We start from the raw sequence: 11968 nt of genomic DNA on the forward strand, positions 1-11968 counted from the left end.
CACATCATGGCCGAAGAAACACCACTCATGAGATAGGCTGCCAAAAAACGATGTTCCGCCATCGAACTGCGCAGAAGAAGGAACAAGTGCATAGAACGACGAATCATGAGGACTGCTCACTCCATTTAGTGGACCATGATAACTACTACCACTCAATCTCCATAAACCTTTTTTTCCTGTATTGTCAACCTGATTGTTGATTAACCAACAATAATCTTTCTGGACTGGAAAAATAAGCCATGAATGGTTCGATTCGTAGTAGAAAATAGTACATAAAGGCCCTACATTTACAAAAGCCAATGTAGAAGAATAGTAGTGCTAAGTGCTAACTGCTGGTATAAACATCTTACAGTATGACATAAAAAAGAACAGGAAAAGAAAAAAAACTACAGCCTATACAGATTACAGAGAAGGTAATAAATAACACTCAAACACAGCAGAAAAGAAATAAAACATCTGAAATATCATAGGCCTTGCCTTCATTACATGCAGTACAGAAGCATAGTATCTGCTAGCTGATGGTGTAAACAGCTAACACATCTTACAATATGACATCAACAGAAAAGATTGTAAATAACGTTCAAGCACAGCAGAACAGAGAATCAGAAGAGTGGGATAACTTCAAACTACAAAAGAAGTCAGGCCAAAGGCCAGTATGCGGTTCTCGAACCTATCAGCAAAGGGATTCGCCACAGATAAATCATGGGTATGCTTGCTATCTGCGAAGTCAATCCAGTGCCGACTCAAATAGCTTTTGACTTCAAATCGAGCATGTAGAGAAGCTCTGTGGTCCACTTGCAGCCGCCTATGTTGATCAGACATCCATTTTTCATTGCAGCTGTTGAGGGTTATAAATATCATTTGCTCTAGCACCATTGCATTCAAGATGAAAAATTTGGCAAAGTCCACATCTGGCTTGTTGCCCCAGTAGTTCTGCAAGACCACGCTTTTGAGATGGAGCGTGAGGCATTCAATTGGATCCAGCAGGTCATATTTTCGCACATTTTTCATTCCTTTCCGTAGGTGTGACTGGAGATGGAAAGAATAGAGAATGTAAAGGCAGTTGGTTAATCAACTAGAGCACATGCTGACAAGCAGATAGGAATACTCACAATGATATACAGCCTCTCTAAGCAGGGGAAGCACTTGAGGAAGCCAATTACTGCATCAAGATCAGGGCCAACGGTGTCAATAACCAAAAACTTGACAGTGTGCATGATGGTTGTCACACTGATGGCAGGCATTTCCTGAAGAAAATGACAGACCTACATAAGAACAATAACCTTTTCTTGCAGATAATGAAAAGAATAACTTTCATGTATGAATTCAGGTTGCATGACTCTGAAACCTGTTGTTTACCTGAAAACCCATGGTTCCATTTCCAATATGGAGTTTGGATGTGCCATTTGACAGCAAAACCGTCATCTGCAGCTTGGGTGCTCCGATGATCTGGACTGTGGAGGGACCATAGCCTCCACTGAGTGGTAGAAACCTCCCAAGGCAAGGGGCGTCCACGATGAGCAGCTCTTGGACAGGGGAAGCCACAGACGTATGAGGAGCAGAAAAGCCTATGCTCCTAATAGTCGAGGAGCTGATGCGGAGGCGGCCAACGCCAACATTATCTTTCAGTATAAGGCTTTCCAGCGAAAGGCAGCCAGAGAGCAAGCTGTGCAGAGCGTCCCCCGAGATGGTGACTGCATGTGTGGTGAGCTGCCTGAGGTGCGGAAAATTCAGAGACGACGCAGACAAGTCCGAGATGGTGAGCATGTACATGGTGAGCTGCTTGAGATGCGGAAAATTCAGAGACTCGGCAGGCAGCTTGGGGAAATAGCAGTAGCAGATTCTGGCGACGCGGAGTGTCGGCGCGAAGCGGAGCGCGGACTGTGGTATCGGGGGCGGCGGCAGCCGGTACGGTGGGAAGCCTGGGGGTTCGTAGCCGAAGCTGAGCTCTTGGAGGTCGGTGAGGGCCTGGGAACGAAGCCAGCCTTCGATCTTGTCGTGGTAGCGTTCATGGAGGCAGGGGAGCGAGAGGCGGAGGGCCGGGCCAGGGTGCTCGGCGAGGATCTTCGAGATGTAGACGACGCGCTTACCCACCTGGCCGGAGAGGCCATGGCCGACGAGGTTGAGGGGCGCGGAGCGCCAGAGGGGCCGCCACCGGCGGGCGAGGGCCTGCGTGCGGGCGCCGTCTTTGGTGGGGAGGAGAGAGATGATGGTGCACAGGAGGTCGTCGGGGAGGGCGTTGAAGAAGTCGAGGCCGACCCCGTCGCTGGCCCTGCCGCTCTCCGGTGGTGGTTCTTGCTCATCATGTCGGCCCAACTTGCGCTTCTTGAGGTTGTGCGCCGCCGGCGACGGCGGCGGCGGCGCATCCATTGGTGCAGAGCGGGATGGCTTTTGCGGCTTGGGGGCGGGATTGGAGAATGGGAACGAGGGATTCGCGGTATTGGTTTTTATGCGCGGAAGAAATGGCGGGAACTGACGAAGGATTTTCGCGCGCCCAAATTCAAAGGTCTCAGCCCGGTTAAAAGGGTTTTCGGAAATGCGCGGTGCATTTAACGTTTTCGGAAATGGCGGGAACGTCTTATATCATACTTCCTCCGTCCCAAAATAATTGTCTCAACTTTGTATTTATTTTAGTAGTACAAAGTTATACTAAGGTTGGGACACTTATTTTGAGACTGAGAGTGTAGAATTAAAAAAAACTGATATGTTAAAACTCCGTTTAAAATTTAAAAACAAATTCGAACGTATAAATTACTTTAGAAAATGTTCAGCTATTTTAGAAATGTTCATAGAATTTAGATTATGTTTGTATTTTAATAAAGTGTTCTTGTATTTTTTTAAATTATTCTAAATGTATTCTACTTTTTAAGTAATTACCATATAATTTTAAAAGTGTTCATGCGCTTTTTGAAAAGTGATCATGGTTTTTAAACCTTTGCAATTAAAAAATGTTCACATTTTTTTTACATGTTTATGTAATTCTGAAAAAGTGCTCACACATTCTGAGGAGCTGTTTGTGTAAATTTGGAAAGTGTTCATGCATTTCCTAAAATTCTATAACTAAAACTAATTCACATTGTTTAGAACAATTTTTCTATTATTATGAACAAATCTTTCAAATTTTCCACATTTTTAGGGGAGCCTGTTAATTGATATTGTTTTGAATAACACCTTGTGTGCAGATGAATCAGTCTGAATTGGTGAAAAAGAGGCGGACAAGCATGTCGTATGTCGATGGCATCAAGGAGTTCACTAAAGTCGCTTCGCGAGATATGCTAAAGAGGAATGACAAAAAGATCATATCCATGCAATTTTTATGGCAATGTTATGTCGTATGACAATATCTTGAAAACCGAGGGTCACTTAAAAGCATCTCCAACAGTCGCGCTATATAAGCGTCGCGCTGAATAATTAGTGCTTTTTGCATGCGCGCTACCGCTCCGGGCGCTCCAGCGGAGGCGCAAAAACCACACGCGCGGGCCGAAACGCCATCGCGCGTCGTTTATTTGCTGCGCCTGCTCCCGCGCACTAGACACTTGAGCGCTCGCTCGCAACTCCACCTACCCCATCCAGTCGCTAGCGCCGCCGCCCTATTTCTTCCGGCGACCGTTCCGACGTTTCCCCGGCCTATCCCTACGCCGCCGCGGCTTCCACCGTCTCCCTCTAGTCACCGCTGCCCGTCGCACGCGGCAGTCCTCCGACGAACAGCACCCGGCCACCCACTGCCGCTCGGCGCCTGCAAGGTGTTCGACAGAACGCCCGCAAGGTATGTATTGCTTCAACTTCACATTTTTTACATGAATTTGGTGCATGTTGTTTGTAGTTTTTATAGCCTAGTTTAAATTGAACATTGTAGATGAGTTCGTCATATGATTCTTCCGAAGAAGAATTTGATATGGAAGAGGAGGAGGATCTTGCAATGATCCTAACTCTGCACATCAATAAAAAACCGAAGCACGGTGGTTCGGTTAGTCCTTTGAACATGTTGTAGTATGCTTCAGTTAGACAATAGTAGATAATTTTTTATAATTAATTATATAAGCAAAACAACAATACTGTTTTAATTAAAATCCTAATTTAAATTATTCTAAAAATAAGCAAATAAATCTTACTGTGACAACAATCTAACATGTGACTAAAATTAAATTAAATTAAATTTAAAACTATTTTTAAACTCAAATTATTCACAATCTAGGGTTTGAAGCAAATTTGAAAAAAATCATATTTAAATCATTCATATTTGAAAACTAATGGCACAATCAGAAAGTAGACAAAATTTTGAATCTAATGCAAAAATAATCACTCAAAAACATCAAATATCCTAAAAGATATAAGCAATTTAAAACAAAAACTAAAAAAACAAATGGGAAAAAAAAATTCGGAACCCCTTTAGTCCCGGTTGGTGGCTCCAACCGGGACTAAAGGTCTAATCTTTAGTCTTGGTTGGAGACACCAACCGGGACTAAAGGGCATCGCACCCCTTTAGTCCCGGTTGGTGTCTCAAACCGGGACTAAAGATCCCATTTGAACCGGGACTAATGCCTGCCCGGCACACTAGCCGCTCGAACCGGGACTAATGCTCACATTATCCCGGTTCGTAATGCAACCGGGACTAATGTGAAGATTGAGCTTCGACCAAAGCCCTATTTTCTACTAGTGTAATATGAGCTTGCCCGCTCGTACCAGCGGTCGTATCAAATGTCACCGCATCCCTCTCAACTTTACAAGCCAACTTTATATTGGAGATGAAGAGAGAGAAGAGGAGAAAGATGTAACATCCCGAAATTTCCCAAATTTTGGATTGTTAATTACAAGATACAACATCCTTCCCTCTCCCCCTTTCCTTCCCCCCTCCGACAAATATGGTAAGGGGGCGCCACTTGGGAAGGACCCCAAGTAGGATTCGGCCTACTTGGGGGCGCCTCCTGGTTGCTCCCTCCTCCCGCCCACCTATATATATGTGGGAAGGGGGCACCACACATAACCACGACAATTGCTTAGCCGTGTGCGGCGCCCCCTCCACCATTTACACCCTCGGTCATATTTTCGTAGTGCTTAGGCGAAGCCCTGCGGAGATAGCTTCACCATCACTGCCACCACGCCGTCGTGCTACCAGGACTCGTCCACTACTTCGCCGTCTTGCTGGATCAGGAAGGCGAGGACGTCACCGAGCTAGATGTGTGCTGAATGCGGAGGTGCCGTATGTTCGGTACTCGATCGGTTGGATCGCGAAGAAGTTCGACTACATCAACCGCGTTACTAAACGCTTCCGCTTACAGTCTATGAGGGTACGTAGACACACTCTCCCCTCTCGTTGCTATGCATCTCCATGGATAGATCTTGCGTGTGTTTAGAATTTTTTTTGTTTTTCATGCAACGTTTCCCAACAGTATCAGTCTCTCCTTTTCAACTTTATATATACCACTTTGATTCTTGGCCCATCCTCTCAAGAACTTGTGCAAGGGTCTAATTTTGTTTTGCCATCTATCAATATTAGAAGACCCACCGACTCATTGGCCCATTCTGCTGCAATGAGATCAATGAAGCCTTCCCTCTCGAACCATCCTAATTCGAAAGAGAAAACATTTCTGTTTCCCACATGGGTCGCTTCCCCAGAATCGATTAACAGTGGGGTGTGATCGGAAATGGCCCTCTGTAAAGCGTTAACCGTTACCAATGGAAATTTCTGTTCCCACTCAACACTAGCGAGAACCCGGTCCAATAAGTAGGGACTGGTAAAGAGTTGGCCCATGTGAATTGTCTCCCAGTGAGGTCAATCTCCCTCAGATCAAGACTTTCAATGGTCGTATTAAACATGAATGACCATATTTCATCGAAATTGACATTATTATTTTTGTCTTGTCTTCTAATAATATTAAAATCTCCCACAACCAGAATGGGAAGCCTTTCATCCTCACAAATTCTCACCAAATCTGCAAGGAAATTTGGTTTAAGCTCCGGCTGGGCTGCACCATATACGGCCACCAAAGCCCATCTGAAGCCATCAACTTTTGACCTTACATGAAATTTGACGGCAAAATCTCCGTAAACCACATTCAACACTTATAATGATTCGCACTTCACCCTGAGTAAGATACCTCCAGACCGACCCCTTGGAGGTAGACCATGCCAATCAAAATCAGCCCCGACTGAAATGGTGTCAAAGAATTGCAAGGTGAAATTATCTCTACCCGTCTATAATAAAGCCATAAAATCCAATTTATGCTCTATTGCTGCTTCTCTAGGGAATCTTCTTTTAGCCAAGTCCGCTAGACCTCTGCCATTCCAAAAGATCCCTTTCATATATCACCATGGAATTTTTTCTTTTGTTTTACTCTCGCACTCCTACGCACTGTCGATGTAGGATAAACCTTCCTCTTCCAGGTTCTTTTTGGTTTATCCTTCATCACCTCTGCGTCCTCATGACCAGTGGCAGTGGCAGAACTGACATCTGTTTGTAAAGGGGCCATATATCCCTCTGAAACCACATCCTCGCCCTCATTTTCTAAGCCCTACGTGGAAACCAGATCCTTACAGAGACTTTGTAACGCTGTAACCCCAAGATTATTAATATCGGAATCGTTCATAGGTTTGACCGCCGCTATGTTTCATATTAAATCCATGGCTCTATCCGTTTCTAAATCTAATAGATCGTTAATGGATTTGACGGTTTCTTTGCCATTACTACCAAGAGATATCCCTAAGTTGTGGGCTTTATCAATAATCTCATGCTAAGAAAAGTGAAGAATGGAACAACTTGTATTGACTGACATACCTGTATTTGCCTCGATGTCTCGAAGCTTGGCGGCCCTCATGGCACGCCCCAGCTGTATGCCGTCTGCATCCGGCTGGGCCTAAATCCGGTGACTAAAACGTCTGTCACCAGACATAGGGGCCGGAATCCCTCCAAAAGCGATCACGTCCTCCATAGTAATGCCGCCTGGGCCATGGCCGCCTGCCATATGCCCAAGGGAGTCTGATGCGGTAGGAGGCAGCGGCCTCCCGGACCGACCCTCCGGTGCGCCGTCTACCAGAAAAGTCACATGAAGCATTTTGGCACAGAGGCGTGAGCTGCTAGTTTTTCTATTCCTAACTTACGGTTCGATACTGATACTTGCTGTCAATGTTGTCTGCAGTAACTTCATGCATTATGCTTACACATCTTGAAATAACAACAATTTACGCTACAAGTCTGAGAAATCAGGATGCTACTTTGGTAGCAACTTTGTAACAGATTTCTGTTCTAAAGATTGTTAGTTTGTTGGAAATGAAAATTGTGAACCAATTTAGTCTCCTCTGCTTTCCTTCCTTAGCAAATTTGAGAACGCACCTAAGTGCATATCTTTGTATGGGGAAAAAAGACATGACTGCCGGATAACTGGTTTTCAGTTTGATCAGCTTAACGTGAGACTGTTCTGGAAAAAAGCTTAACGTGAGACTGAACTATTTGCAAATTGTTTTCATACTGCAGGCACATTAAGTGTTCTGTCAACTATTTATCTCAAACACTCTCTCAATGCTACCGAACTCAATAGGCAAGATTACAAAATTTGGCATCGTTTCTGAATCACCTGATGACCTTATTAAACATGATCACACATTCAACTACTGACACAACATTAACACTGCACAAAGTCTGCACCAAGCTCGCCTTTGCATCTGCAAACATCCAAGTGCCGACTTATTTTTCACATGGTCCAAAATTGTACGAAACACATAATACGAGATGAGACAAGGAATCCCGATAAAACCAAAAGGCTTCATCAAAGTTCTTCCATTTGAGTGTAAATCTCAAGGTGGGTTCGCCCATCTGTCACAAGTTGGCTGAAGAAACAACACTCACGAGACAGGCTGCCAAAAAACCAATGTTCCGCCACCTAACTGCCACCAAAGTAGGAACAAATGCACAGAAAGACGAGTCATGAGAACTACTCACTCCATTTAGTGGATCATGACAGCTAGTATCACTCAATCTCCATAAACCATTTTTTCTGCAATATTGACCTAATTGCTGATGAAACAATAACAGTATTCGTGGACAGGAAAAATAAGCCATACATGGTTTGGTTCGTGGGACAAAAATAGGTATTATATAGGCCCTAAATTTACTGAAGCTAGTGTAGAAGCATTGTAGTAGTGCTAACTGGTGGTATAAACAGCTTACAATATGACATCAAAAAGAAAAGAAAAGAAAACACTACAGCCTGTACAGAGAAGATACTAAATAACACTCAAACACAGCGGAAAGGGAATAAAACTTCTGAAATATCATAGGCCTTGCCTCCATTACATGCAGTACAGAAGCATAGTAGCTGCTAGCTGATGGTGTAAACAGCCAACACATCTTACAATATGACATCAACAGAAAAGATAGTAAACAACGTTCAAGCACAGCCGAACAGAGAAGCAGAAGAGTGGGATAACTTCAAACTACAAAAGAAGCCAGACCAGACATATAGTGGCATGCCGTGTCAAAGGATGGTATTCTCGAACCTATCAGCAAAGGGATTCGCCACAGATAAATCATGGGTATGCTTGTTATCGTGGAACCAAGCCCAATCCCGACAGAAATATCGTTTGAATTCAAATCGAGCATCTAGAGAAGCTCTGTTGTCCATTTGCAGCCGCCTATGTTGATCAGACATCCATTTGTCATTGCAGCTGTTGAGGGTTCTAAATATCATTTGTTCTAGCACCATTGCATTCAAGATGAAAAATTTGGCAAAGTCCACATCTGGCTTGTTGCCCCAGTAGTTCTGCAAGACCACGCTTTTGAGATGGAGCGTGAGGCATTCAATTGGATCCAGCGTGTCATATTTTCGCACATTTTTCATTCCTTTCCTCAGGTGCGACTGGAGATGGAAAGAATAGGCAATGTAAAGGCAGTTGTTTAATCGACTAGAGCACATGCTGACAATTAAAACAAGCAGAGATACGGATACTCACAATGATATACAGCCTCTCTAGGCAGGGGCAGCACTTGAGGAAGCCAATTACTGCATTGAGATCAGGGCCAACAGAGTCGATAACCAAAAACTTCACGGTTTGCATGATGGTTGTCACGTTGATGGCAGGCATTTCCTGAAGAAAATGACAGATCGAAATAAGAACAATAACATCTTTTTGCAGATAATAAGAACAACAACTTTCATGTATGATTTCAGATTACATGACTCTGGAAACCTGTTGTTTACCTGAAAACCTGTGGTTCCAATATGGAGTTTGGATGTGCCATTTGACAGCAAAACCGTCATCTGCAGCTTGGGTGCTCTGATGATCTGGACTGTCGAGGGACCATAGTCTGGAGAGAGTGGCAGCAACCTCTCAAGGCAAGAGGCATCCTCGATGATCAGCTCATGACAACCAGAAAAACCAACATTATCTTTCAGTAAGAGGCTTTCCAGTGAAAAGCAGCCAGAGAGCAAGCTGTGCAGAGCGTGCCCCGAGATGGTGACCTCATGCGTGGTGAGCTGCCTGAGGTGCGGAAAATTCAGAGACGACGCAGACAAGTCCGAGATGGTGACCTTGTACATGCTGAGCTGCTTGAGAAGCGGAAAATTCAGAGACTTGGCAGGCAGCTTGGGGAAATAGCAGTAGCTGATTCTGGCGACGCGGAGTGTCGGCGCGAAGCGGAGCGCGGACTGTGGTATCGAGGGTGTCGGGGTCATCGGCAGATGGGACGGCGGGATGCCTCGGGGGCCGTAGCCTCGGGTCCGTAGCCGAAGCAGAGCTCTTGGAGGTCGGTGAGGGCCTGGGAACGAAGCCAGCCGTCGATCTTGTCGCGGTAGCGTTCATGGAGGCAGGGGAGCGAGAGGCGGAGGGCCGGGCCGGGGTGATCGGCGAGGATCTTCGAGATGTAGATGACGCGCTTACGCTCCTGGAGGGAGAGGCTATAGTCGGCAACAAGGTTGAGGGGCGCGGAGCGCCAGAGGGGCCGCCACCGGCGGGCGAGGACCTGCGTGCGGGCGCCGTCCTTGGTGGGAAGGAGAGAGATGATGGTGCACAGGAGGTCGTCGGGAAGGGCGTTGATGAAGTCGAGGCCGACCCCGTCGCCGGCCCTGCCGCTCTCCGGTGGTGGTTCTTGCTCATCCAGCCGGTCCAACTTGCGCTTCTTGAGGTTGTGCGCCGCCGGCGACGGCGGCGCTGGCGCATCCATTGATTCACAGCGGGAAGGCTTTGCGGCGCGTGGCTTGGGGGATGATGGTGGCGGTGAGATTGGAGGATGGGGAACGAGGGATTCGGGAGATTGGTTTCTATGGGCGGAAGAAATAGCGGGAACTGACGGAGGATTTTGGCGCGCCCAATTTCAAAGGTCTGGACGCGGTTAAAAGGGATTATGGCGCGCCCAATTACAATTAGCGAGCGCCCTGGGGTTTTCGGAAATGCGCGGTCCGTTTAATGTTTTCATTCACGGGGTTCCCGGGAACCTTTTATTTCATACTCCCTCCATCCTAAAACAAGTGTTTCGATTTTGTATTAATTTTAGTACAAAATTATATCAAAGTTGAGACACTTATTTCAAAAATAAATAAATGGAGACACCTATTTTGAGATGGAGGGAGTAGAATTTAAAAGAACAGATATGTTGAAACTCAGTTTAAAATTAGAAAAAAAAATTGAACGTGTAATTACTTTAGAAAATGTTCATGTATTTTAAAAAAATATTCATAGAACTTATAATATGTTTGTATTTAAAAAAATTGGTCACATAATTTTAAGAGCTTTCATGTTTTAAAGTAACCATTTCATGTCATTTTTTGAAAAGTTCATGTATATTTTTAAAAACTTATTCTAAAATGTGTTCTGTTTTAAGTAATTGCCATATAATTTAAAAAGTTTTCATTTAATTTTGGAAAAAGTGATCACTTTTTAAAAACCTTTGCGCAATTAAAAAATGTTAACATATTTTTTACATGTTTGAATAATTTTGAAAAGGTGATCACATATTCTGAGAAAGTGTTTGTGTAATATCTACTAAGCTGTAAAGATTTTTCTTTAGTTTTTGTTTGTGCTGGGAAATTTCAGTTCATTGTTGCACCAATCATGTCGGAACCAAATTTATTTTCATTGTTTCAATCCAATTCGTTGTTAGAGGGAAAGTTTGGGCCTTGAAGTGAAGGAGAGGCAAATATGGTTCTGCTCGTTGTTCAATTGGCTATTGATTTGAAGGGATTATATAGGTCCACATAATTTTGTTCCGAGCATTACGAAATGCCGAAGATTTGTATTCTGTGTTGTTTTACCAATATTATTGTGCTATTTTTCTTCACCATTGTAAACAATTTTTGTTTGCTTAGTAGAGAGACATAAATTCATTTGAGACAAGGTAAAGTAAATAGAGATTAGAGGCCTACCTTGGGCGCTTTGACGTAGGCACTTGCAACAGGAGGCTGACTGGATAATGAGAAATGTTGTGTGTGTAATGGTTCTACCTTACTCTGATAAATAGTTTCTCCTTCTTTCTAAAATCTTGCATGGGTTAATTCTATAAGTATCTTGAATTTCTGATGTGCTTTGAACATCCACGTACAATACGATGATAGCTGAGAGTTTAACCTGCTTCAAACTCTTGGAGTTGGTTAGAAGAACCTAAGTTGTTAATGTGGTAGTTTCACGGTTTCCGTTTCTAATCAAATGTGAGGGTACAACTATTCTGAAGAGTGGTTCATGTAAAAAAGAAAGATCTATCAACATCAACAGAGAAGAACGGGTGTGCTAGAGCACACCTTTCCATCCGGTACTACCAATGCATGATCACCCGCCCCGCAGATACATTGAAGGTAGCGTCGAACAAGAAAACGCTCTACGGCACTCACAAGAACTTGGGATATTCCTTTAGGATATAGTATCCAATGAGCAATGCCACACATCCTAGGGCAGTTGGTCGTGTACCAAGCCGACGAGCTGCCGATGACAATGAGACCGAGGACGCACATCGATCCGATGATGTTGGGATGCAATGTCAGAG

General features: G+C 44.4%; 2 protein-coding genes across 2 annotated transcripts; both read right to left on the bottom strand.

Annotated features, from left to right (window-relative positions):
• Positions 1-475: 475 nt before the first annotated feature.
• LOC123168747 (putative F-box/LRR-repeat protein At5g02700) lies at positions 476-2402 on the bottom strand. Its single transcript, XM_044586616.1, has 3 exons — positions 1360-2402; positions 1113-1247; positions 476-1029 (listed from the first exon to the last, which is right to left on the bottom strand). The coding sequence occupies exons 1-3, from the start codon at positions 2368-2370 to the stop codon at positions 622-624; spliced, it is 1554 nt and encodes a 517-aa protein (XP_044442551.1). The 5' UTR covers positions 2371-2402; the 3' UTR covers positions 476-621.
• Positions 2403-8471: 6069 nt separating this feature from the next.
• On the bottom strand, positions 8472-10194 carry LOC123171421 (F-box/FBD/LRR-repeat protein At3g26920-like). Its single transcript, XM_044588931.1, has 4 exons — positions 9690-10194; positions 9195-9657; positions 8947-9081; positions 8472-8852 (listed from the first exon to the last, which is right to left on the bottom strand). The coding sequence occupies exons 1-4, from the start codon at positions 10154-10156 to the stop codon at positions 8472-8474; spliced, it is 1446 nt and encodes a 481-aa protein (XP_044444866.1). The 5' UTR covers positions 10157-10194.
• Between the last annotated feature and the right edge of the window lie 1774 nt (positions 10195-11968).

Source organism: Triticum aestivum, chromosome 7D (genome assembly GCF_018294505.1).
Source record: "Triticum aestivum cultivar Chinese Spring chromosome 7D, IWGSC CS RefSeq v2.1, whole genome shotgun sequence".
NCBI classification, from domain to species: Eukaryota; Viridiplantae; Streptophyta; class Magnoliopsida; order Poales; family Poaceae; genus Triticum; species Triticum aestivum.

Excerpts from the sequence above, each read along its gene's own strand:
- LOC123168747 (XM_044586616.1), bottom strand. The coding sequence starts at position 2,370 with ATGGATGCGCCGCCGCCGCCGTCGCCGGCGGCGCACAACCTCAAGAAG. Across the intron at positions 1,248-1,359 it reads ATGGAACCATGGGTTTTCAG|GAAATGCCTGCCATCAGTGT; the intron begins GTAAACAACAGG and ends CATTTTCTTCAG. Across the intron at positions 1,030-1,112 it reads TAGAGAGGCTGTATATCATT|TCACACCTACGGAAAGGAAT; the intron begins GTGAGTATTCCT and ends TTCCATCTCCAG.
- LOC123171421 (XM_044588931.1), bottom strand. The coding sequence starts at position 10,156 with ATGGATGCGCCAGCGCCGCCGTCGCCGGCGGCGCACAACCTCAAGAAG. Across the intron at positions 9,658-9,689 it reads GAGGCTACGGCCCCCGAGGC|ACCCTCGATACCACAGTCCG; the intron begins ATCCCGCCGTCC and ends GATGACCCCGAC. Across the intron at positions 9,082-9,194 it reads TTGGAACCACAGGTTTTCAG|GAAATGCCTGCCATCAACGT; the intron begins GTAAACAACAGG and ends CATTTTCTTCAG.